Source organism: Myxocyprinus asiaticus, chromosome 19 (assembly GCF_019703515.2).
Source record: "Myxocyprinus asiaticus isolate MX2 ecotype Aquarium Trade chromosome 19, UBuf_Myxa_2, whole genome shotgun sequence".
NCBI lineage: Eukaryota > Metazoa > Chordata > Actinopteri > Cypriniformes > Catostomidae > Myxocyprinus > Myxocyprinus asiaticus.
In genome coordinates, this window is record NC_059362.1 from 14,947,958 (window position 1) to 14,974,390 (window position 26,433).

Sequence of the window (26,433 nt, forward strand, 5' to 3'; positions counted from 1 at the left end):
CATGCATTGAATGACTAGTCAAGTTTATCAACGCAGGGCTGTTCTAACGTGGGCTAATAGACACTTTGTGTTTGCCTACTGTTTTCTGTCAAGAATTTTTCCTGTGTTTGCAAGATGGGTGTTGCCAAGAAGCCCACTTATTTGACCCGCTGTGGCCCGTGTTTGGACACTGAGTTTGGGGTTGGGGCCCAGTTACAAATAGGGCTGGGCAATAGGATGATGTAATTGGAAATCGACTATGTCTTACAAAGATCCTGATGCCGATTGCGAACAGACGATGATCAACAATATCTGGAAATAGCAAAACCATGGATCTGGGAAGTCGCCAAATATATTAAACAGTAGCCCAGCAAATTGCGACGAGGCTGAATCCAGTTCACAAGCTCCACGTCCAAATGTATCTCATGCGCGGGTAATTTTGCTCATCTACCCGCAACAGGCGGACGGCCTGTAAGACATCTTGGAGTGACACATGACAAGAAATGCTGTTAGTCACAAAGACACGCGCTTGAAGAAACACACTTTATTATATTTTTAAGAACAAACAAAAGAAAAGCCATCAATAGCTACGTATGTTTCCATCAACGCTTTTTTATGCGCATTTTAGGATATCGTATAAAATCTGCTGGATGGAAAAGCCAAGATGCGAATAAAATCTCCAAAATGCACATGGAAAACGTATACGCTCGCTTGAGGTGGATACATTTTTTGCTCAATAAAAAGAAATGCGCATAAACTATGATGGAAACACATTTACCGAATAAACTCCTATTGAATTTAACAGGAATAGAAGATGCGCATTAAAAAAAAAAAATCATGTGACTGAATAATTCATTCATAACTGGATGAACCAGCAGACCAATCATCGCAACTGAATTGTTGCCCTGGTCATTCTGAAATACTGGTGTCCTAAAAATACAATGCCTGCATAGAGTTTGCAGAGCAAATAAGTTAAACACAAGAGCAGATTTATTGATACTTTTAAAGAATATCTTCTAGATCCACACCGCAAAGTCATGATGGAGGAACGCACACATACATAGTGCTCCCAGAACTCATTTCCAGTCATGAAACAAGTTATTACATTGTTTTGTCTGCACGTCCTAATCCGCGAGTATTTTATTAATAAGAGCCACACAGTTGCTACAATTTCCCCGGTAGTGACTATTTTGTTCTTTTGAACGCAAGGGATGGAAACGTGGTTTTATCCGCACATTGTTTTGCGATATTCTGATTTTTTGCATAAATTAAATTCACAACTTGGATGGAAACATAGTTACTGTTTGTGTCTGATTTGCTGTTTGTTCAGAGGCGTGCAGCGCGAGCTGGAACAGATATCGTGGAACACGCGCATGTAAAGAGTTTTCACTCTTTTTCCTTTTTTTATTCATCTGTAAACTGTTTGCAAGAATAATGTCATCTATCAGAATGCTGCAAATGATCTCTGATCATCTCAGGAGGTGCTGTGAGTTTAGTTCACTTTATTTCCACGCGGTTGGCATGCATTGTGAACGCAACTCTGCAGGTTCAGTAATATTCACTTAGTTATTTTAATGCTTTTTTCATTTAGTTTAAAGTGCAATTTGAATTTAGAAATGTCTATTGTTTAAGTTTTTTGTGTTTCAATTAATTACATTTTTTAAGTAAAATCAATAAAGCAAAAAATTCACCGACCCTCAGCAGGTGGGTTGACGATGTAATCGGATATCGCAATATTTTTTAAGGCAATTACCGCTAAAATAGTTTTTACATATCGCCTAGCCCTAAGTGCAACAGACCACTAAAGTGAAGAAAAAAAACCTTATTAGTAGTAGGGCTGGGTATCGCCAGCCGCCTAAAAATACAAAACATATTGTGATACATGTAACGATACGAAATATCACGGTACATCAAGATATGCTGATTCGATTCCGATTCACAAGCTTTCAATTCCAATTCATTCGGGTAGATTTCAGTTATAGCCTGATGTCCATTTTGTTTACATACAGTATGAAAGAAATTCTCTTTCAGCTAATGCTGTTATTAATTATACAGGGGACCTTCTAACTTGTTAAATTATGGAAATATAAATTTTACAAATGTTATTTTATCCTTAGTTTTTCATCATTTTGGTCACATTTTAGCTTTTTAAGGGTGTGTTCACACTTGGCAGGTTTGGTTCTATTAAAACGAACTCTGGTGCGATTGCTCTGTTAGTGCGGTTCATTTGAACAAGTGTGAACGCTGTCATCCGAACATTTGTGTGCACCAAACAAGCAGACGATGTCTCGGTCTGCTTCCAAATGAATTCTGGTGCGGGTCGACTGATATATGAATGCAGCGTGGACCAAAGACGTCTACACGGACCAAAAACAGGAAGTAATTTGCCTTTAATACTGACCTCAAGCATACCTGGTTCTTCTCATCATAGCAGTTATGTTGCCCATTACAGTTCGGTACAGGCGTCAGAACCGCCGTCTCCTTCATATCTTCATTTGTGTGTGCAACGGAGGAATTCCTGGCACTGTTTTGACTCCTTTACACATTTTTAGCTCTTTGTTTGTTCTCAGGTGGTAAAAATACCACCATATATACATATATAAATATAACGAGTGCATTTCGCCCAGCAGCCAGCATTGTTTTGGATGTTCGGCAAGTTCTGTCACAAAATATACATCATAAAAGCTGTCCAATCAGGTTGTGACCTTATCCTTATGCCTTTTGTTTTGTATCTTTAGGTTTGGTGTTAAAAATGCCAGTGTGAACGCTAAGCGAACCAGGACTAAATGTATCATTTTCTTTTTTGGTCCGGACCAAGAGAACCAAGAGAACTGAGTGTGAACACACCCTAAAAAGTTTACAAAGTCCATATGTTCCATCAATAAATATGTCTTGAAATTGCATGTATTATGTATTTTGTTGCATGTTTGTTGTTCTAATTTGTACCATTTACAAGTATTACCATTAATATGAAGATCAAGTGCTGAAACAGAAATGTCTCTTTAATACCAGCGGCAGAGACTTTAACAGAAGTGTTTATTTTGGTCAATGGCTCCTTTACAGCATCCGTGCTGTGTGAGATTTTTGATCAATAACTGACTGTAGAGAACAGAAAGGAAATTAAACAAATGGGTAACATGGGTCTTGTCTTTGGACACACATTTCACAGAAAAATCAAAACATTTATTCTCAGCATGCAAAGTAAAGGTCTCGCCGCTGAACATTTTTGCCATGGTACTACTCAATCTACTAGTGATTTAGGGTGAGGGATGTGGATAGAAAGAAAGAGCGATCTTGGGACTTTAAGAATTGACATCGGGATCAGTCAAATAAAGATCGAGGTTAATCGGAAAATCAATAATTTGCCTAGACCAAATGCATAAGAGAGGTGAGAGAAACGGGCTCAGTTTCAGTCTCATTTCAGTTTAGACTATACTGATGAAAGCAGCTCTGAGTTTGCTCTTAATTAGATGACCTGTTTCTTCTTTGAAATGCTGGACATGATATGAATACACAAATAGTTGAAGCTATATATGGATATAAGTTATCTAAACAATATTGTGAAAAAAAGTATTGCGATATATCAACATTTGATTGTGTCAAAACAGCCCTAAGTAGTAGTTGTAAGGTTATTATTATTAAAGGTGCACTCAGTAACTTTTGTCTTTGTGTCATCTTGGACTTACACTGACACCTAGCGGCTTTGATGCAGCATCACTTAAAATCAATAGTTTTCAGTTTCAGATGCCACTGTAGAAATGTAGTATTCACAGTCAGCCATGATTACTTTTATCAATGAGTGAAAGTGTCAAATAACAGGACGGTTACTGAAATTAAGCGAGTAGTATTCAGCTGGTCATGTGATTCTAACATGGCAGCCCCCATGAGGGGACCCTCTCCATGTAGATTGAAATGGCTTTTATAAGATTACTGATATGACTGGAGTCTTCATTTTAATGTGAGTGGTCATAATTTCCTACATATATTGCAAAATTATAATTCATGTCTTTAGGAGATATCTTTTTAAATGAGGAAAAAATTACTGAGTGCACCTTTAAGTTTTTTTAAAATTATTATTATTACTAAGGATGCACTGATACAAAATTTGTGTACCGATATCTAATTGTTTAAAACAAAATCTGCCAAAATCAATAGTTGGGTGGTTCTGGATTTTAGGCTACTTTGTTTCAAATCACTGATAATTAGTTACACAACTTCTAAAGAATTTGACAAAATAGCTTAATTCTCTGTGCCTCTACATGTAATCAAACGAGTTGTGTTAAAAGTTTGGTCAATTGGCCAATGTCCGATAGTGCAGATAATTGCTTTTATCAGCCAGTGATGCAAACTACTCAACTTTCAGCGACAATCGACCACCTAGCAACGCCCCAGCGACCACCCAGAACATGCTAACAACCACATACAACCACCTAGCAATGCCCTATCTACCACCTATCAATGCCCTAGTGACCATCCAGAACACCCCAGTAACCACCTAGGGTTCATTGTGAATTTCATCTCATGGTGATTAGACAAACTGCAATGTAAAGTACCATATTCTAAGCTGTTTTTTGTGGATGTCTGCCAAACTTTTGCCTTTATGCAGTTGTCATGTGTTGGCCGATCCCACATACACCGATGAGCTAAAACATTATAACGATCTTCCTAATATGCTGTTCCTAAAACGCTGTAAGTTGTGAGGTGGAGCCACCATGGATCGGACTTGTTGGTCCAGCACATCCCACAGATGCTCAATCGGATTGAGATCTGGGGAATTTGGAGGCCAGGGCAACACCTTGAACTCTTCATCATGTTCCTCAAACCGCAGGGCACATTATCCTGCTGAAAGAGGCCACTGCCATCAGGGAATACCATTGCCATGAAAGGGTGTATCTGGTCTGCAACGATGTTTAGGTAGGTGGCACGTGTCAAATTGATGTCCACATGAATTGCCGGACCCAGGGTTTCCCAGCAGAACATTGCTTAGAACATCACACTCCCTCCACCGGCTTGTCTTCACACAGTGCATCCTGGTGCCATCACTTCCCCAGGTAAACGGCACACATGTACACGGCCATCCACATTATGTAAAAGAAAATAGGACTCATCGGACCAGGCAACCTTCTTTCAATGTACGCAGCAAGGTGCGATGCACTGTGTGTTGTGACACATTCCTCCCATAACCATCATTAAAATTTTTCTGTGACTTGTGCCACAGTAGACCTTCTGTCGGTTCGGACCAGACGTGATAGCTTTTGTTACCCTCACGCATCGATGCGCCCAACACCCTGTCACCGGTTTGTAGTATGTCCCTCCTCGGACCACTGTCGGTAGGTACTCACCACTGCTGACCCGGAGCACCACACAAGCCTTGCTCTGACCAGTCGTCTGGCCATGACAATTTGGCCCTTGTCAAAGTACCATTGTAGGCACTTTCGACTGGACAGGGGTCATCATGGGCACACTTTGGCCCTTGTCAAAGTTGCTCAGGACTTTACTCCTGCCCATTTCCCTGCATTCAACATGTTGACTACGAGAACTGTTTGTTTGCTTACCATCTAATCTACCCAGATCTTGACCTGTGGCCTTGTTAGGAGATGATCAAACTTATTCACTTCAGCTTTGAATGGTCATAATGTTTTGGCTCATAAGTTTATTGCATATAGGAGTGCAGAGTACAGGAGTAAACGTGTGTGTGTGTGTGTGTTTAGTAGAAGTCTTTGGCGTGGCAGAGCTCTCAAACACATATAAGCCCCAGGCTGAGATCAAGAAGGATTGAGAGACAGTGTTCAGGTGGTGTTTGCCAGGGCTTAGTGTGTTTAGGGTGAGTCTGACAGCTGCTTCTGCTTGGATGGGTCTTTCACTTTATTTTAGACTCTAGGTATGAGTGCATAGATATGCCATTAATGTTGCATGAGTTTGAGAGCATTCAGATTGATTGTTGGAATTAGTTAGACATATTGACAGTACTTTTTTCCTTAGTCATGAATTTATGGGTTTATTTTAGCATGTGAGTGGTGGAGCTAAAGTTTTGGAAGTGTCTGCATTGTCGTACGTTTGAATAAATCTTTGTAATTTGTGCTGATATGTAGCCTCTATTTGTTGTTGGGAGCATTGTAACCCAGATTGTTATTCTAATCCCTTCTTGAAAGTGAGACTTTTAGTGTGAAATTAATTTTACGAATGTGTGATTCAGGGTCTGAAATTTACACCCGCCAAGCGCCAAATGCAGGTACATTTTCTATTTGACTGGTGAGTTTCGCGGTGTCATATGCCACTCTGGCAGGTGCTTTTTTCTTACTACAGTATATCAGTTTGTTTCAGGTTGTAAAATAATGTTCCAGTTTTGTCATCAAGGGGGTTCTGTAGGTCTTCAGTCAGTAAGATTACAGGTGTTTACATGAAACGGCTCTCATTAGCTAGTCCAGCTGCTCATCGAAAGTCTCATTTAGCAGTAGGGATACCGCGCTCATACACTTGTATGTGTGGAGCCGGTGTTGTGCGGACTTTGGCTGCTCTTTAGCCCCGTTCACACCGCCAGCGACTGGAGTGCAGGCAAGAAACGGGAGAAGTTTAAAGTTTCTGTGAGCGATTTCACTGTATTATATAATTTGTCTTTAACCACATACATAGTTATGGCCTAATAAAATGATGTGTGGAAAACCGTGTTGGCATTCTGAGTTAGTTTGATTCATATATTGATATAACATTCGTCTAGTTTAATGATATGATGCATTAAGCACTGCTGCAGGTTATATAAAACACTCTCCCCTGCAGAATGTGCATTTTTAGATGCAAAAGAACTGATTCCTTCCTTATCAAATTAGTATGATATCTTAGTTTTATTGGCAGTATCATCTGTAAACAACAATTCAAACGCTGCTATGGCCAGTTGTGCAGTCCACCACTAACATTAGAGCGGCGGCAGCAGTAGGAACGCCCACCAGTGACGCAGACCACAAAGTCTAGCGACATGCTGTCCGCAGTGTGAACGGGGATTTTCCAGCTCCTTGGCTCACACTCATGCGCTCTGTTTGTAGCAGATTACCACGAGCAGAGTGCTTATTCACTTCATACAGACTACATATTTATTTAATTAAATAGCAGCCGTTTAATCACTTTGAGTCACGTAACGACTGTTAAAACAAACAGAAACGGAAAGGGCTTTCACTGTAATACTATCATTAGAAGTAGTAGTAGTATTACAGTGAAAGCCCTTTCCGTTTCTGTTTGTTTTAACAGTCGTTACGTGACTCAAAGTGATTAAACGGCTGCTATTTAATTAAATAAATATGTAGTCTGTATGAAGTGAATAAGCACTCTGCTCGTGGTAATCTGCTACAAACAGAGCGCATGAGTGTGAGCCAAGGAGTGGGAAAATCACTGTTTAAATATTATACAATCAATAGTAATTGTATAATATTTAAGCAGTATCTCTCCCTTATGATGCTCTGTTATGCAGCACTTTAATTGACAAAAATAACTCAAATGTTGTATTTTGGATTGTGCTGTGAGGTTCTGTATAAAAGCATTTCATTTGAAAAAAATAAATACAAATAAAATAAATAAAACAATATTATGTTGAGAATTAAGTGTTCTATTTTCATTTGATTATAGTTTTAATTCATTAATTTCAAATCACCATTTTGATGATAAACTGAAATAAACTGTTGATATGGATTTCAGGAAAAAATAAAACAAATAAATGGGTATCAGTATCGGTGAGTACTGAAAAGGAAGTATCGGTACTTTAGCAGTAAATCTATAAGCCGGCTCTTTTTAGTGAATCAAAAAGACATGAATCAGTTGGGGCTGACTGAAGTAATTGACTCACTTCAAATAAATCAAGATCTGTTACTGTGTTATGTGTACTTAAAGAGTTACTTACTGGTCATTCATATGCAACATGTAGTTTAAAATACAAATTTAGTTTTATTGTAATAAGTGAATAATCTGAAGAATAATTCTAAATGGACTATTTGGCAATTAAATATTTCATAATATTTTAAACATGCTTACAGTATTGTTTATATTTATCTCGTGTCTGTAAAATCCACTTTAATAAAGTGCAAGTAAATAAAAGAAATTGGCCGGTAAGAAATCTGACTGACTGGTATATTTTTTCATCTACCTGCCACCTTGGTTGTTGGGCTAAAAAGTTAATTTCGGACCCTGGTGTGATATTTTTGCTATATACCTACATATTTTAATAATTGCATAGCAGTATGCATCGGCATGTTAGTTTATATTAAATTATTGATGCACCTAGTGATTTGTATTTTTATTGTTTTTCTTTTCATCCATCTCAAGGTGATCAAGACTGCAGAGAGACCATGAGAAGAGGAGTCAACCTGAACACACAGTCTTGAGGAGACACACCTGAACAGACAGGTGGCAGCCCTGCCCTGTACATAACTCCAGGCTGTGCTCTTAATCATATATTAAGAGGATTTGTGTTGGCTTATGTGTGAGAGTTTGTCCAAGTAAATGCGAAAAGCATTAACTCAGACATAACCGACTGTGTCTTATACAGTTTTGGGTAACGTTACTTTTAAAAGTAACTCGTTTGAATATTGTGTTACTCCTTAAAAAGGTAATTTAATTAATTAAAAAGTTATTTTTATATGGAAAGTAAAGCATTACATTACTTTTGCGTTATTTTTGCTTTACTTTTTTCTCACAGCCACTTTCTCTTCTGCTATGCTATGCATTCCATACAAATAAGCCATGCATTGCATACAAGAGACATTACAGGTCATGCTAGCTACTGTACAACACTCATATCAAAACAACATACTAAACAAAGACATTTAAAATGTAGGTCTTCATGTCATATTTATAATAAAGAATCAATAACATGAATATGCATGATTTGTTTTTCCATCAACATAGCAGCCAATATGAATAATGAAGAATAGCCACTGTCTTACCTGAAGCAGCAAAGTCCAACACTTGAACCTGCATCATATATGTCATCATATGTGGTGCCCATCATCAATGCCAGAGTCAACTTAAGATGTTTTTCAAAAGTCAGGATAAAATTTAGTGGGGAATGCCAGCCAAACATGTTTAAGGAATAAGTCTGATGAATAAATGAATATTTGTCACTTAAGTCATCTCAGTGCAGGCTTGTTTTGAGTTGATCCACGGTGCGTATAAATGCCACTGGTTGATCACTTACAACTTAGTTACTATACAAATCTAAAACAACCCTATGACACCAGGTTTTTGTAGACACAAGAGGAGATGAGAGCATTTCACCATATTTGGAATGAGGCACTCATTCTTTCCCTACTGCAAGAGGAAAACACTGGAAACACTGATGTGAACAATAAAGATGTAAAATATATATATATATCAGTATCAATATCTAGCCCTAACTGAAATACTCTGGTATTAAATTATCTGATGTGTTTCCTGTGCTGCCATTCAGCAGCTCTGCAACACTGCTACTAAATCTAGGAGCATGTAGTCTGATTCCTGAGTCTGTTCTTTTGAATCTACATTGCAAAACATTGCTACCTCCTGAATGAATTAATCTTATGAGCCGGTTCTTAGTGAATGAAAAACTTACTGAACTGCAAGTCATTCATTTCGTAATGTCAGACTCAAAATTAACCAAGAATTGTTACTGTAATGTGTACTAAAGGCTTGTGAGACTTAAATCTGAGTAATTACGGTATGGTTGTTGGTATTTGTAGTTTGTTTTGTTGTAATTAGCAGTAATTTATATGTAAAAAAAAAAGGAGGAATATTCCAGGTTCAGTGCAAGTTCAGCTCAGTCGACAGAATAATGTTGATGTCACACATATCCTTAATGTCTTGTGACTATACATTTGAAACAGTGAGTATTTTACATTTGCAGGTTGGCCCCATTCACTACCATTGTGAGTGCCTCACTGTGACCTAGATTTTTGCTTTGTTTTTTTACAAAGGGATAATTTTTTTTTTTTTTTTTTTTTTGTGGTAATCAACATTATGTCACAAAAGCTGTTTATTGAGCTTAACTTGTATTGAACTCGGAATATTCCTTTAAAAAATTTATAAAATGGCGTGATTAAAATGCCTGTGTAAGGTCAGGCGTACACGGTGCGATATTTGCCAGTCGTACAAGCTCCCGATCGATTCTGTCCTGTCGGGGAGAAATTGTGTGGAAATTGTTGGTGCCCATGTGGCCGTGGCTCGCATCGTGAGCTCGTCCATGCAGCTTAAAAGTAGTTTACGACCTCTTTGGGCACCGTCGGCTTGAATTCGTGAGGTATGTGCGATTGAACAAGCCGATTTGATGATCTACCTGAAGTTGACCCCTCAGAAGGCAACAAAAACCACAGAAGAACAAACTTTGACAGGAGCAGCAAGCCCTGTACAATCTATCATGACAGAGTCGTCAGAGACAATATTTTACAGAGGATCTCTCAAGAGCTACAGCTGTCAGATGAGATGCAGTGCATTTTAGCTAGCTAGCTATGCTGTTTGCAATTTCTACAGGGTTTTTAATTCATTAAGACACAGCCAAGCTAGGTAGATCATGTTGATTATTGTTATGTTGGTAGAATTTGGCCTGTGCAACTGTAATCAGGGAATAGCATTGCCATGAAAGGGTGTACCTGGTCTGCAACAATGTTTAGGTAGGTGGCACTTGTCAGATTGACGTCCACATGAATGGCTGGACCCAGGGTTTCCCAGTAGAACATTACCCAGAGCATCACACAGTGCACAATACAGTGGATAATGTCATTAACAGTAAATTATGCCATGACTAAAATAGCGTAAAAATTAATGTGATTTTGTTGGAATTCGCCAGGTCGTAGAGTCATTTTGTTTACCTCTGCACCTGTACGATTAGCAGGTAATCGTTAAATACCTTTCAGTTCCCATCCCTGCCCCTTTTCTTTCTTATTCTTATTACTTTTTTTTCTCACAGGAAGTGTCATCCGTCCTCCCTTGTTCACAGTCCAGTGTTTTAAACTGCTACTATCCAGCCTGACCGGTGGTGGTGTTGGTCAGACAGCGGGCAGTGCCATGCCCCAGGCGTGAGTGCTTGTCCCCCGGCAGACTCAGGCGAGGTGGTGGGCCCCCGGTGGGCATCTGGCTGCGGGAGGTGATGAAGCTAAAGCAGCGTGTGGTGGTGCTGTTCGCTGTGCTCTTTCTCCTCGGCCTGGCGAAAGTCTTCCTGCTAGATGGAGGGGAGGGATCGGCCGCCAGTCGTCGTGACCTCCGCGCCTTCCGCAAGATGGAGGCCAGCCTGTCTCTTGCCAAAGGAGCCCGTCTCACACACACCCTGCAGTCACCCTGGGAAGTGGCCGCCCAGTGGGTCGGGCCACGGGAGGTGTTTCCAGACGAAACACCCGAGCTAGCCGCCGTGCTGAATGCCCTTGGCACCGCTCGTGTAGAGAGAGCAGATGTCGGCTATAAAGGCACCCAGCTGAAAGCCCTGCTGGTGCTCGATGGAGGACAGAAAGTGGTTTTTAAACCCAAGAGGTGAGGAGATGGGTTGACTGAGATGGGAAATGAAAGAAAGAAAATGTGAATTCGAAAAGAGTGAGAGTAAGGGGAAGCGAAAAAGCAAGTAAGCTAGTGAAACAGAAAATGTAGTGTATGAATAAGATCTGTTTTACACATGCATCTGCGACAATTGAGCAGCACATATTCATTTCAGCACCCATATTAAGAGGTTACAGCATTCACACCACACATGAGCAGCACTGTGCTGCATCTCAGAAGTGACACTAAAATTAAAGTGTCGGTGCTCAGCTAATTTTTGCCATGCATCTCTTGCTGAAATTAGCAGAAAACAGCTTAAAAATGTAAACCTTTAAAATCTAATCTAAAATCTTTAAAATATAGGCTTTTATAAAGCTAAATGAAATGGGCTTGGTTTTGAAGTTGTCTATTTAGGACTTGATGCAAGTAACACATATAGACAGGCACACAAACATTTTCTAAAAAGTCTAACTGAATCCAGATGATTGAAGCAGTTTATAGCTTCACTTTGGGTTTTGGGTTATGTGAAAACTAAAGAGATGGTTCACCCAAAAATGAAGATTCTCTCATTAATTACTCACCATTTCCCGCAGATCCTTAAAAAGTCTTAAAATGTCTTAAATTCAAAAAACAAAAGTCTTCATTTCTATCAAGTCTATCATTTAAAGTGGTCTTAAATTTGGGGGCGGAAAGACAGGAATCATGATATGACCTTATGTAATCAACTTTCAGAAGAATACGATTTAATTACTGTTGATGCTTATTGACCCCACCCATGGGCCTGACTTGACTTTGCTTAAATGAGTTCACATTTACTATACAGTATGCTGTTCAAAATTGTTCATAATGTTGACAAATTATACATCTATGTAAATGAGAACTCATTTAAGCAAAGTGACATCAGTTCTGGGGGGCCATGCACATCAACATGTATGTGCTGCGTTGTTCAAAGTGAAAGTGGCGCTGTTGTATTTTCTCCAAGCACGTGGGGGCTTGTGAGTGAATCCAGCTGTTGCAGAGCAGTTCACAATCATTAGGACATTTCGGAAAGTTATGACAAGCTATCACTAATGATCAACTGTTGATGATGATGCTATAGTGTTGAGGAAATATGACAATGTTTACTTTTAATAGACCTTTTTCACAGACTGATGACGTGTTTCAACCTTATAAAGCAGGGTAAATCTCGTATTTTTTTTTTTTATATTAAGTGTACATTTATAACATTATGCTTTGTGTTATATTACCCTGGAATTAGTTTAAAAAAACACCACTCTCTATTTTTTAACTTATGGAAAGTCATTCAAACGTAATAGTGGATTTTTTCTTTTAGTCTTGGAGCAAATGGGTAAGTGAAAATAATATTTGCTGTGATCTCCCATTCACTCCCATTCACCGCTGTCGAAGTTTACCCTGCAAACTTTTACTTCCATGTTCCAAAACCCAGATTGTGAAAAAGGTCTATTGTTTGTATTGTAATACGTTGTATATTATTGTAGGAGTGCACATTTCATTTCCTTTATTTGTTTGAATGAGAAGCTGGAAGCAGTGAAGCGCAAACTTTTCAAGATTAGAGTCCCCGGTGTATTTTAGTCTTTAAAGTTAAAAGTTCCGTGCTGTGTATCAAATCTTTTTTTTTTTTTTATTATTAGTATTTTGGTTGCACCATAAACTGCATATGCAATATAATTCAATTTTGACTCTTGTAGCCTCTATCTGGCCCTCCACATCACAGGATGGAAAGACTAAGAACATTTAATGTAAGCTACCAGTTTTAAAAACTATTGGCAGATTAATTGCCTTTCTTTCAACACATCATCGTATTAGCAAAATCTAATATTGGTCGACCTCTAAATTGTATTTAATTATATGATGGTGCATAAACCAATTTTAATGTGATATATTTGTGGAAAACATGCAAGTATTTTAAACTTTTTTTTTAGATTGTGATTTTAGTGGGTTTGTTTTTGTGTGGGGATACAGTATTAATTTTATCTGTTCAGGTCTTGAAAAAGTTTTTAAAAAGTCTTAAAATTTGATTTTAAAAACTCTGCAGCAACCCAGGTGTATGACTTTCTTTCTTCAGCAGAACACAAACAAAGATTTTTAGAAGAATATTTCAGCTCTGTAGGTCCATACAATGCAAGTGAATGGTGACCAGAACTTTGTAGCTCCAAAAAATCACATAAAAGAAACATAAATGTAATCCATATGACTCCAGTGGTTTAATCTATATTTTCAGAAATGATATGATAGTTGTGGGTGAGAAACAGATCAAAATTTAAGTCTCTTTTTTTTTTTTACACTAAATCTTCACTTTCAGATGTAAAAGTGTAAAAAAAAAAAAAAAGGACTGAAATGTTTGATTTGTTTTTCATCCACACCTATCATATCGCTTCTGAAGACATGGATTTAACCACTGGAGTCGTATGGATTACTTTTACGTTTCCGATATGTAATTTTTTTTTTTTAGCTACAAAGTTCTGGTCACCATTCACTTGCATTGTATGGACCTACAGAGCTGAAATATTCTTCTAAAAATCTTCATTTGTGTTCAGCAGAAGCAAGAAAGTCATACACATCTGGGAATGCATGAGGGTGAGTAAATAATGAGAGAATTTTCATTTTGGGGTGAACTATCCTTTTAATTACCATTTGGATGTAAATATGATCCCCCTCATGTATATTAGATTTCATGATGATCAAGTTTGTAATAATTCTCGATGGCCCACTTCCCGTAACTATTATATACTTTATGGCAGTGTTCCCTGCAAGATTTTTTGTTAGCATCGAGGGGAGTGTGTAGCACCCATCTAATTTTACAAACAATCCACTTTCTGTATTGTCAGTTCTGAAAATACATCGTCCGTGTCCTTTTGTCTTTCACCTCAGCTTTTCATGTAGTAGTTCGCTCAGAACTGGCTTGCTCGTCAGCTTTGTCTTTGGAGGAGAAGGTGCCACTTGTAAGATGAGAGTTTCCCTGCAGCTTGCTTTATATAGTTCTTGGATTCCATCCCATACAGGACAGAATAATAGTGTGCTTTTTTATTATTTCACCTGTAATTTTCTTAACGCTGTAAACCCTAAAATGACAATTTAAACAACTTTACAGCAAAATATAAGCTTTACATTTCTGCCTTTAAATGCTCCAAAAATTGTCCACGTTCACTTCCAATGCAAGTGCCTCACTGTAACTGTATTTTTGTTATATTAACATTATACCTCAAATGACGCCGATTGACCTTAACTTGTATTGAACCTGGAATATTCCTTTAAAGAAAATATTTAAATTTAGTTACTAGGAATCCTTTTTTTTTTCTTTAAAGAGCCATAAAGGCGTGGTCACACATACCTTCACACGACAAAGTTCTGCAGGTGAAATACAGTCATCTCAAATGGGGATCCGCACAATCGTGAATTTCTTGCAATAAACTTCCGGTGGCGACGAATTTCACTGTGCAAATGTATGTGTGACAGTGCCTCAACTGTTAGGCAGCAGAAATGCTGTTGCAGTTACACTGCAGCTCCGCTTCTGTGATGCAGAATGTGTGAAACAGGCAATAGAGATGTCTACTGTCTTGTGAAATGCTGTCGCTTCTGTATGTATGATGGCAAGTCATCCAGTTAAGGATATTTTAGGTTGAGCTGATCTGCCATTACAGGTGAGTTCAGCTGTCTGCTCTTATCAGAGTCTATTAGTTATCATGGATCTACAGGGGCTTTAGGTACAGTAAGTGAGGAAACTGCTGGTGTTCTTACTTTGATCATACATGGCTTAACTTTAATGGCTTCCTGACTGCCGGGGGCACACCTTCTAAAATCGTCTCGTCAGGTATTTTTCTGTATTCAGTTACATCTTGGAAGAATTTTCCCTATGAAAGGGGGGAAACTGGTAAGTCAGAATACATTTTTAGTCCTAAATTCTCCTGCTTTGTCAGTTGTTTTGCTCTGAGATATTTAAAATAACACTGTGTGGGCAAACCTCCTTGTGAATGTAGGTGTTCTGTTTCAGCACTTGAGTTAAATGGATTGTTTACCCAGAAATAAAAATGTGTCCTTTCTTTTTACTCATACTGTTAGGCAGTATGTTAGTTTAAGGCACCGTTCACTTTCATGGCATCTTTTTTCCATACAGTGATAGTAAATGGTGACATTTTGCCTAACATCTTTTGTGTTTCACAGAAGTCATACAGGTTTGGAACAATATAAGGCTGAATAAATGATGACAGAATTTTCAATTTTGGGTGAACTATTCCTTTCAGCTCCACATATTTTGACAGTTATAGGTGGGCAGTTCATTGAAAATTTCAACCATACCATGGAAAAATAAAGTTTTAGCAAATGAACAAAAGCCCTTTTAAATTGTTCAAATTGTTCTTTATTTTACTATATTATAGTGGAGTAATAGAATTTTTTTAGGAAATTGCTTGATCCACCTCACATTATGTGGGCACAATTTCTAAAACAACTTTTTCAACTAGCCATATTTTATGGTTGCAAAAGAGGGGTCAAGGGACTCTTTATTTTCACTTAATATATCAATGGGAGAATCACAAACCTCCACTGCCCGTTCTTTTAGCATGATGATTCAGATAGGTCGCTGACTATTACCTTGATCTGTGACATGTGTCAAACTCACTATACAAATAGACAAAATTTGGGAAGGGATCATTTTGGCAAACTTTGCGATTTGAACTGTAATCTAATAAATGTTGGATCTCAGCATGTGTCGCACACATGTGAGAGCGCCACTCGCCACTGAAAATGCAGCCTTATGTGTTTAGTCTTAATGCTGTAGTAATTGTTCAAGGCCATATCTAAATTTTTATCTTATATCAATCTATATAGCGTTTTGAATAGCTCTACAGTGCATTTGTGAGTGAAAATTACTCTATGCGAATAAGGAAAATAATTTGTGCGCACCATTGCAAGTGACATCTGACACCCGATCAAAACACATGAATAAAACAGCGCCTACCTGCCGAGGCATGGACTCTACAAGACATCTTAAGGTGTCCTGTGGTATCTGGAATCAAGACGTTAGTAGCAGATCCTTCAAGTCCTGTAAGTTGCGAGTTGGAGCCGCCTTGGATCGGACTGGTTGGTTCAGCACATCCCACAGATGCTCAATCAGATTGCGATCTGGGGAATTTGGAGGCCAGGTCAACACTTTGAACTCTTCATAATGTTCCTCAAACCATTCCTGAACAATGTGTGCAGTGTGGCAGGGTGCATTATCCTGCTGAATGAGGCCACTGCAATCAGGGAATACCATTGCCATGAAAGGGTGTACCTGGTCTGCAACGATGTTTAGGTAGGTGGCACATGTCAAATTGACATCCACATGAATGGCTGGACCCAGGGTTTCCCAGCAGAACATTACCCAGAGCATCACAATCCCTCCACTGGCTTGTTGTCTTCATACAGTGCATCCTGGTGCCATCACTTCCCCAGGTAAATGGCACACATGTACACGGCTGTCCACTTGATGTAAAAGAAAACAGGACTCATCGGAACAGGCAACCTTCTTCCACTGTTCCAATGTCCAGTTCCGACGCTTGTTTGCCCATTGTAGGCACTTTCGGCTGGACGGGTCATCATGGGCACACTTTGGCCCTTGTCAAAGTCGCTCAGGTCATTACTCCTGCCCATTTCTCCTGCATTCAGCACATTGACTATGAGAACTGATTGTTCGCTTACCATCTGATCTATCCAGACCTTGACATGTGGCCTTGTTAGGAGATGATCAATGTTATTCACTTCACCTGAGAGTGGTCATAAAGTTTTGGCTTATCGGTGTATACTGTACCTGAGAAACGCATCTGATCAGTCAACTTTGGCCTATGTTGTTTTGCACATCCATACTTAAAGTTAATAAAACGTTAAGCCCTCTGGGTGAATATCATGTTACATAATTAATATTCATGGGCAAAGCAAAGAAATTCTAATAAAAGGTAGTTTATGAATGTCATAAATGTTTGATATATATTTTGAATGTTAAATGTTAAAAAACGGATCTGTTAAGCAATATATGTTTGCTAATAACTAATCAAAGTTATTATAAAGTGTTACCAATAAATTTTTGTGTGCCAGATGTTCATAAGGTGATCAGCCACGTCTGCATCATGGCAAGTGTGAGATTAACAATATGAACTTGGAAAAAGTTTATCAGTGAATATGTCCAATGTGCTGCTCTGTTATTTGTCAATTAGGCCTGTTTATAATCTTTCTGTGTTCATCAACACTTTAGTTTGGTTCTAAGGTTCCATTTGTTAACATCAGTTAATGCATTAGGCATCGTGAACTTTCTGCAGCCTTTGACACAGTCAACCATCAGATCTTACTCTCTACCCTCTCCTCAGTGGGCATCACAGGAACTGTGCTTGACTGGTTTAACGCCTATCTCTCAGGTAGGTCCTTCAAGGTAGCCTGGAGAGGTGAGGTATCCAAGCCTCATCAGCTACTTACTGGGGTACCTCAGGGATCAGTGCTTGGGCCACTTCTCTTCTTTATATACACAACATCACTGGGACCCATCATTCAGGCACATGGTTTCTCTTACCACTGCTACGCTGATGACATGCAACTCTACTTGTCTTTCCATCCCAACGACACCACAGTGACTGCTCGAATTTCTGCCTGCCTGGCAGACATCTCGGCCTGGATGAAGGAGCACCACCTGCAACTCAACCCAGCCAAGACTGAACTCCTTGTCTTTCCAGCCAACCCTGCTGTTGAACACAACATCACTGTGCAGCTGGGTGCAACTACAGTAACGCCTTCCAAATCAGTCAGAAATCTAGGGGTAACCATCGACAACAGACTAAATTTCACAGACCACATCTCAAAGACCGCAAGATCATGTAGATTTACACTCTACAATATCAGGAAGATAAGACCCTTCCTCTCTGAACATGCCACACAACTGCTTGTCCAGTCAATTGTCATAACTAGACTGGACTACTGTAACGCTCTCATTGCAGGCCTCCCTGCATGTGCAGTTAGACCCCTGCAAATGATCCAGAATGCAGCAGCACGTCTGGTCTTTAATGAACCAAAGAGAGCACATGTTACACCACTCCTTGTCTCTCTCCACTGGCTGCCGGTTGATGCATGTATCAAATTCAAGGCTCTGATGCTGGCATACAGAACAGTCACTGGGTCTGCTCCAGCATACCTAAAATCATTTATGCAGAGCTACGCGCCCACTAGAAGCCTGTGGTCGGCTGAGGAACACTTTCCTGGACTTTCAGCTTCATCATACCACATTGTTGGAATGACCTTCCCAACTCCATCTGTGAAGCTGACTCTCTTCAAAAAACGACTAAAAACACATCTTTTACATGAGCACTTAACCAGTCATTAAAAAAAAAAAAAAAAAAAAAATTCCTGTTGGACTTTATTCTGTTTTGAATACTATTCTGATGCTAGTGATACTTTGTAATACAGCACGTTTCATACCACTGTCTCCTTAAGATGATTCGCTCATGTTTTCCTCTTTTGTAAGTCGCTTTGGATAAAAGTGTCTGCCAAATGAATAAATGTAAATGTGAACTAACAATGAACAATATATTTTTTTACAGCATTTATTAATCCTTGTTAAGGCTAGTTCATAAAAATATAATTGTTCATTGTTAGTTCATGTTAGTTCATAGTGCATGAACTAATGTTAACATATACAACTTTTGATTTAACAAATACTGTATATTACTATATGTTGAAATTAACAAACCAAAATTAATAAATGCTGTAAACATATTGTTCATTGTTAGTTCATGCTAACTAATGTTGTTAACTAATGTTAACAAATGGAACCTTACTGTAAAGTGTAAACTTGATTTCTATAGTAATTCTTAATTCAGTTTTTCAGCACCAGCTTATGCATATTTTGTGTTGTGTTGTGATGCACTAATGTTAAATTTTCTTTTTTCTTTTTTTGTTTTGTTTTTGACAGTGCACCTAAACATTTTAACTGGGGAACATGAGTGCTCCTAAACAAAATTGTTTGCATAAAGCCTTGTTTTGAATGGCTTTACCTCATCATGTAACTGCCTCTTTTACAACTGTCACATCCATAACAAAGAGAGGTCACGTCTGTAATGCACATTTTTCCCATTTATGTGAAAAGAACAATGAATAAAAAATTAATATTACATGTTCTTAAGTGTGTTAACCCTACTACATTATGTGGCTATTATTATTTTTGGATTGTCCATTTTAATTATTGTAAAGTGTGTTGTCTCCCAAAAACTCATGTCCATTTTTGTCACGTCCGTAACGCAAGTTCATTTTATGAACTAAACTGGAAAATACGAGACTGACAATTTTATGGTGTCTGGACTGATGTCTACCATTTATATATATATATATATATATATATATATATATATATATATATATATATATATATATATATATATATAATCATAAACCCCTGATGTTTACATGGACTCATTGGCAACAGAACTGTTTTTGTGGCTGAGCTAAGCACTGTATTTTTTGTATTAAAGAGATTTACTCAAGCTTGTTTGATAGTCGGTAGTAGCTGTGGTTTATATTGGAATCAGATCAATATCTGCATGGCTGCAAATTCTAGTAGACGCAAACTATATATATTTGCTTTTCACTATGTCCTGCTGTTCAAGGAACAAGGTATAACAGACTGTGAGTGTTTACATGAGGTGTGGTTTCTTTGCTTTTGTCGTTCTCTGGCTGTCTCTCTCAAATTTAGATCTCCTTTCTTGTTATTAGGTACAACCGAGATTATGTGGTCGAAGGAGAGCCATATGCAGGGTACGATCGACATAATGCAGAAATCGCTGCTTTTCACCTGGACAGGTAACATTCACTCACACAGTAACAAAGGATGCACTACTATGACATCGTAATTATTGCTTATTTACATTATTATTGTAATTGTGATTACTAAATTGTATTAATAAAATTTACATACAAAATACTCTATGTAGGGCAATGGAATGGACTCTTTGGCATCCATTTGGATGTATAGTATACCTATCCCCTGCTAAAGAGCTGAAAATTATGCCCCTGATTTACTTTATTGCTGTTTTACATCAGTAAATCAGTACAGGTCCTAAACAGTCAACTTGACACTGGTTCCCCTAGTAGCATCAAATATAAAACTGGTATTCAAATTTTAAATAAATAAACACAGCAAGTGAGCAGTGTAACATGCCAAAACTAGAACAGCCCCATTCTAATTCACAACGCTGTCTACACTGCAAAATAAATGTTGTGATGTTGCGCCACTTGCAGTGCAGACAGCTTTGTTGTTTATTATGGGAGCCATCTAGTTTTGTCATGTTACATCACATTGCTGGTTCGCAGTGTAGACATGTTGTAACACCTCATCCTAATCAGACACGATGTAATAAGATTTCAGCTACAAGCTATCTGTCTGTCCACACCAGACGCGACATAATACCATAATAGTAAAATAAAGATAATAGAAAACAGAGCAATCACAGATGAAACGGTATGTTTATTGAACACAGCTAATTTTCTCACTGAAGCTCCGTATGCGCATTCGCTTTCTACGGCAAACCCCCAGGGGATAAATACACAATCACACACATACAGAGGCGGAGATACGGGTGGGCCTGTCTAGGCCTAGGCCCACCCAGACTGACAGCTTGTCCACCCATTCAGATCCATGAAAAAAAAAATGTTTTATATAACACTTATTTTTACTTTTAAATGCTTTAAATATTATTTTAAATGTGATTTTTTTTGTCATGAGTTTCATTAGAACTATATCCTAATATTCATGAACTTCCGGTCTTACATTACGTTACGGCGTAACGCCAGTTATGTTCAATTAATCGTGCCAATTCTGTCTGAGTTCCACCCAGGCTCGCAGCTCCATTGATGGTAATGCTCTGTAGCAACTCTAGTTATGGCTAAACTACTATCTCTGACCCAGTTTAAATAAAAACATGTCTAGACCAAGACTTGTGCAAAGAAAACGAGGAATCACAGGATCGTGAGTCGTCTGGGAATGAAGGTGAAATGGAAAGAGATACAGCCTCTGCATACCAAGAATATTGTGCTACTGCTAGCGTCAGTATGCATGCTCTACTCCTGGAGGAACCACCGCCAGCTTCTGAAGATCTTAGCCGTGGACCTTCGGATCTGTCAGGTGTAGAGGGACCAACGACTCGGCCAATGCTGGTAACATTCCCGATTACTGTAATAGATGGAAAATAGCACTCCTTCAACGGCAATTGGTACGAAAAGTTTAAATGGATTGAATATAGTAAAGCAAGAGATGAGATTTTTTTGTCATGCTTGCAGACATTTCCCTTAGGTGTATACAAAGTTTTCTTTCATAAAAGATGGTTATAAAAATTAGAAAAGCCTCAGACAGGCCTGCAACACACATGAATGTAGCAAGCCACATGCAATTGCACTTAGTAAGTTGGATGCTTACAGGGAAAGCCATGGAGTGCACAGCAGCGAGACTGTGTTAAATCGACTGTGTGGTGATGCAGTTTCATTTGTAGAGCGAAACTGGCAACACGTTAATGTTGTGTTGGACATCGTTGTGTTGTGTGCTAAGCTGGACATTTGACTAAGAGGGCACAGGGAAACAGAAGACGCACTCAATAAAGGGAATTTCTTGGAGCTATTCAAGTTCATATCAAAGTATGATCCAGCAATTGAAAATAGACTTAAGAAGCTTCCATGAAATGTCACGCTTATGAGCCACCACATTCAAGACAAGCCTCACTGCTGCTTTGTAAAATAAAGACTGAACTGCATGAACAACCCGCATATTATGCAATACTTGCAGATGAGTATAAAGATCAATCCAAATGTGAACTAGTTGCTGTATGTATCCGATTCATTCATCGCAGGGCAATTAAAGAATGAGCGATAGGCTTTGTTGAAACAGCAGAAATGTCTGCCCAAGGAATATCGCAGAGGATCCTCGAAGTTATTGAACCATATGGTTTGGATCCTCTCTGTGTCAGGCTCTGTTTGGATTGCGCACAGGTTATGTCAGGGCACAGAGGAGGGCTTCAAGTTCTCCTAAAGAAACATTTCCAAAGGCTGTGTATGTGCACTGCAATTCCCACCAGCTCAGCTTGGTGCTTTGCACTGCATGGAATTGGAAAGATCGTGCGAAACAAGATGGAGCTCAAAGTCAGGGTCTGTGCATAAAATCTTAGATGTGCTAGATGTAATACTGGAAGCCCTGGCAGAATATGCCGAATCAAGTGGTCAAACTAAAATAGATGCAGAACAGCTGTTACAACAGATACAAACAAAGAAATTCCTTTTCCTTCTTGTTACATTTCGCAAGCTTTTCGAGAGCAGCAATTTTACAACGATGGAGATGTAGAGTTTGAAACTGTGATTGAAACTCTGAAAGCTACATATGCGACTTTCCGGGATGATTGAAATGGCAACTTTGACAAAGTGGACAAGCATGACATAGCTAACTGGGACATCACTTCTTTTCGTACGCGCAAGCTGCCTACTATATTTCATGAGTCTGTTGTCACCACAACATTGGGGAAAATGTTGTGTCAAAAGCAATGAAGATTTAAGGGTAATGTGGAACTGTATACTTGACAGGCAAATAGCAGAGTTGAACTGTCAATTTAAAGATGATACCAGTGGTATTATGCGAGCTTCGGCTTCCATCTTACCGGGATCCACCACTTTTGGCATGAAAGAACTGTTGAAAGCCCCATTTGATTTGTATTGTTTTGTAGTCTGTGATGCTGAATACACAGTTTTCACCCAACACATCAGATGCAAAATTGATACAGAGAACAGAAAATGCCCCTCACTGATTGAAGTACTTAATAGCTGCCCTGCTGACATTTTCCCCAATATTAACAGTTTGTTAAGGGCCACAACAACACTACCTATGGCATCCTGCAGTGTTGAGATACTTTTTTCTGTAACAAACCAGATCAAGACACGCTTGAGATCATCAGTGTTAACAGGACGCCTTAATAACTTGACACTCCTATCGTTTGAAAAAGAACTAACAGACACTTTGGATTACGACGATATTATCAACCTCTTCAATTCAAAACCCAGACAACACTGACTTGTTTAGAACAGATAACAGACATCGGTATATGATTATATGGTGGCGCGGGGACCAGACTGTTGTTTTTTTTAATTATTATTATTGAAGCCGGTTGAAGATACAAGAAAACATGCGCTGATGAGATTTATTCAGGCCTACCCGAACATTTGCAGGCCCACCCATCAACCAGTTTCTGCATCCGCCACTGCACATATACACAGGGCAATGTTACTTTATGAAGTCTGTTATGATTGTTTATGTTCACGTGGTACTCCTGTTGTTATTTTGCCAACCTCCATGTGACAGGGAAGTGGAGAAAAAGTTAGAATGAGCTGGGATGTCTCCCCTCTGCCATTCTGAATCTGAACCGGTGTGTGTGTGACAGCACCGGCTGAAGAGAGCGAGACCTCAAGCACAACATTCTGTAGGTGTGTGACATCCTTGGGCAAAATCAAGTTGTTCTGAACCAGCTAGTGAGATGCCGACTTTAATATACTGCGATAAGAATAATTTTAGGCCCATTTGGTGACTGCGCTGGCCAGCGTGACATCGCAGAAATAGAAACCATTCCAAAAAAGAAAGCACTGTTGCTGTCGTTCGTCATTTGTTGCGGCTGGTTAGGACAAAAACTGATTAACGTGGAAAAGATACCTTTTATTGCGTGTCGCGTCACGTCTGGTTAGGACACAGTGTTAGACGCTGGTGAGGCAACTGTCTTCCTGGCTGTCAATTTTGGCTTTTTTCTCAATCATCGCTAGTTTGATGTGTCAGGTGATGTTTTAGTAGCACTCATTTTCATGGACTACATTGAACAGAATTTAAGCTTAACACATGCATCTTTAGATCAGACTGCTTAATACTCACTCAGACCTGACCTGATTGTCATTAGTGATAGGCCTAAATGTTACAGATTAGTTCACCCAAAAATGAATATTCTGTCTTTGAAATGTTACTTCTTCTCATGTGATTCCAAACTAATGTACTGTTAATTAGTTTGTGGAACACCAAAGGGAAATTTGTTCAAACAGCTTTTTCCAACAGCAGTTCATTGTTACCAAGGCTCCCAAGCTCCAAAAAGAAAAAAGAAAAAAAAACACACAAAAAGTATAAGTATAAAAAATCATAAAACGTCTTCTAAAGCCATACAGTATCTTCCTTTGATGTCCTTTGATGTGCCACAGAAAAATAATGACATTATAAATTTATTGTTTGGAAAGACATAAGAGTGAATAAAAAAAATCACAGAATTTTCATTTTTGGGTGAACTATTCCTTAAGTCCTCTAATTTGCCCCTGCATTCATCTGCACAGTGGTCATGTCTGTGCATATTTGTTCCGAAAACACTATATAAATTAGAAATCCTGGGTTTCACACAGTTGGAGTAGCCTGAAATAAATGCTGTAATCAACAATTTGTACAATCAGACAACTGCAAAGGCATAATCTTGATTAATGCACTATTAATTGTGCAGCCCTAAAGCATGGTCACACATACCTCCGCACGGCGAAATGCAGCCATCTCAATGGGAATCTACGCAGTCGTGCGTTTTGTGCGATGTACTTACAGTGGCAAAGAATTTCCCCTTGCGGATTTTGCATGGTGTTCGAATTTGAAATGACAGGCGAATATCCGCATTGACCAATGGGAAGTTGCTTGGTTTGGCAGTGATGGACAAGAATATCATTTTAGTGTTGAGTTTCTTTTTAACTTAAGTCTCACAGAGTATAAAGTGCAGCATTAAAAAGAGGCTGATTGATAATTGTAGTTTTGCTGGTTTCACACCAACATCTGCCCACGTCACCTTCGCCCACAACATTTTGCCGTGTGAAGGTATGTGTGACCGCACCTTAGTAATATCACCTGTAGCACACACAAAAAAAACTTGTAGATGTTAATTGCCATTGATCCTTATGCAGATGTGTAATTTCTGTATAAGTCATGAGCTTTTCTTCCTGCAGGATCCTGGGTTTTAGGAGAGCGCCCCTGGTGGTGGGGAGGTTTATAAATCTGCGTACAGAGATAAAGCCAGTAGCTACAGACCAACTGCTAAGCACTTTTCTGATGCATGGTCAGTTTCAGTCTTTTATTCTGCTTTCTTGTTTTCTTTCCAATGAGATAACCCTTTTGCATTTCTTTGGCACACTGTCTTATCTTACATTCCTAATCTCCCTCATAATATGTCTGTCTCTCTTTCTTTCCTCGATCCTTCTCTGTTGTTCTTTCTCTCTCTCTCTCTCCCTCTCTCTCTCTCTGTCTCTCAATCAAACATTTAATTGTAATTAAGGAAGTAAATGTCTTGGCCTGAGAGAGATTTTAAAAATCTAACAATTATATTGAGAAATTATATGTCCCTATCATGTACAGCCAAATCTCAGAGCACATCATGTTCACTACTGCTTCATCTTTGGAGTTGTCACCAGCTTCATCCTTTGCATTGTAATGTGTTGTTGCAGTGACACTGTATGGATGTCAAAAAGATAAAAATGTGAACACAACCCAAGGGCAGTGAATATAACAGAAGCTCTTACCTCTTACATATAAAATGAATTATTATTCATATGACTAAAAATAATGTTTAGAAGAAACATCTGTTGTTTATGTCAGGTCAATTTGTATATCTTTATGCACAGTGCACATCATTGCTTTATCGCCTTAATGTCCCCCAGTCATTATCTTTAAGCCCCTAATGAGCAAGCCGAAGGTGACTGTGGCTTGGGAAATAAAATCCATAAGATGTTTTGTTAGAAGAGAGAAACTCCATTAGATGTTAAGTGGAGAGAAAACACCTTGAGAAGAATCAGACTTGGCTAGGAGAGCCAGTCAACCTCTGGCATCTGTTCCAGAATAAGTGTTCTTGGAGAATGAAATATCTTTTATTAACAAATACTTTAAGTACACCATAG

The 26,433-nt window shown here is 38.8% G+C and overlaps 1 protein-coding gene across 1 annotated transcript in view; it reads left to right on the forward strand.

Annotated features, from left to right (window-relative positions):
- The window catches only part of fam20b (FAM20B glycosaminoglycan xylosylkinase), a 41,422-nt gene that overhangs the window by 3,780 nt on the left and 11,209 nt on the right, over positions 1–26,433 (forward strand). The window contains exons 2-5 of the mRNA XM_051645638.1: positions 8,290–8,370; positions 10,904–11,460; positions 20,215–20,301; positions 25,489–25,598. Of these exons, the coding sequence (XP_051501598.1) occupies positions 11,084–11,460; positions 20,215–20,301; positions 25,489–25,598 (574 nt within the window). The 5' untranslated portion in view covers positions 8,290–8,370; positions 10,904–11,083. The remainder of the gene's footprint in view (positions 1–8,289; positions 8,371–10,903; positions 11,461–20,214; positions 20,302–25,488; positions 25,599–26,433) is intronic.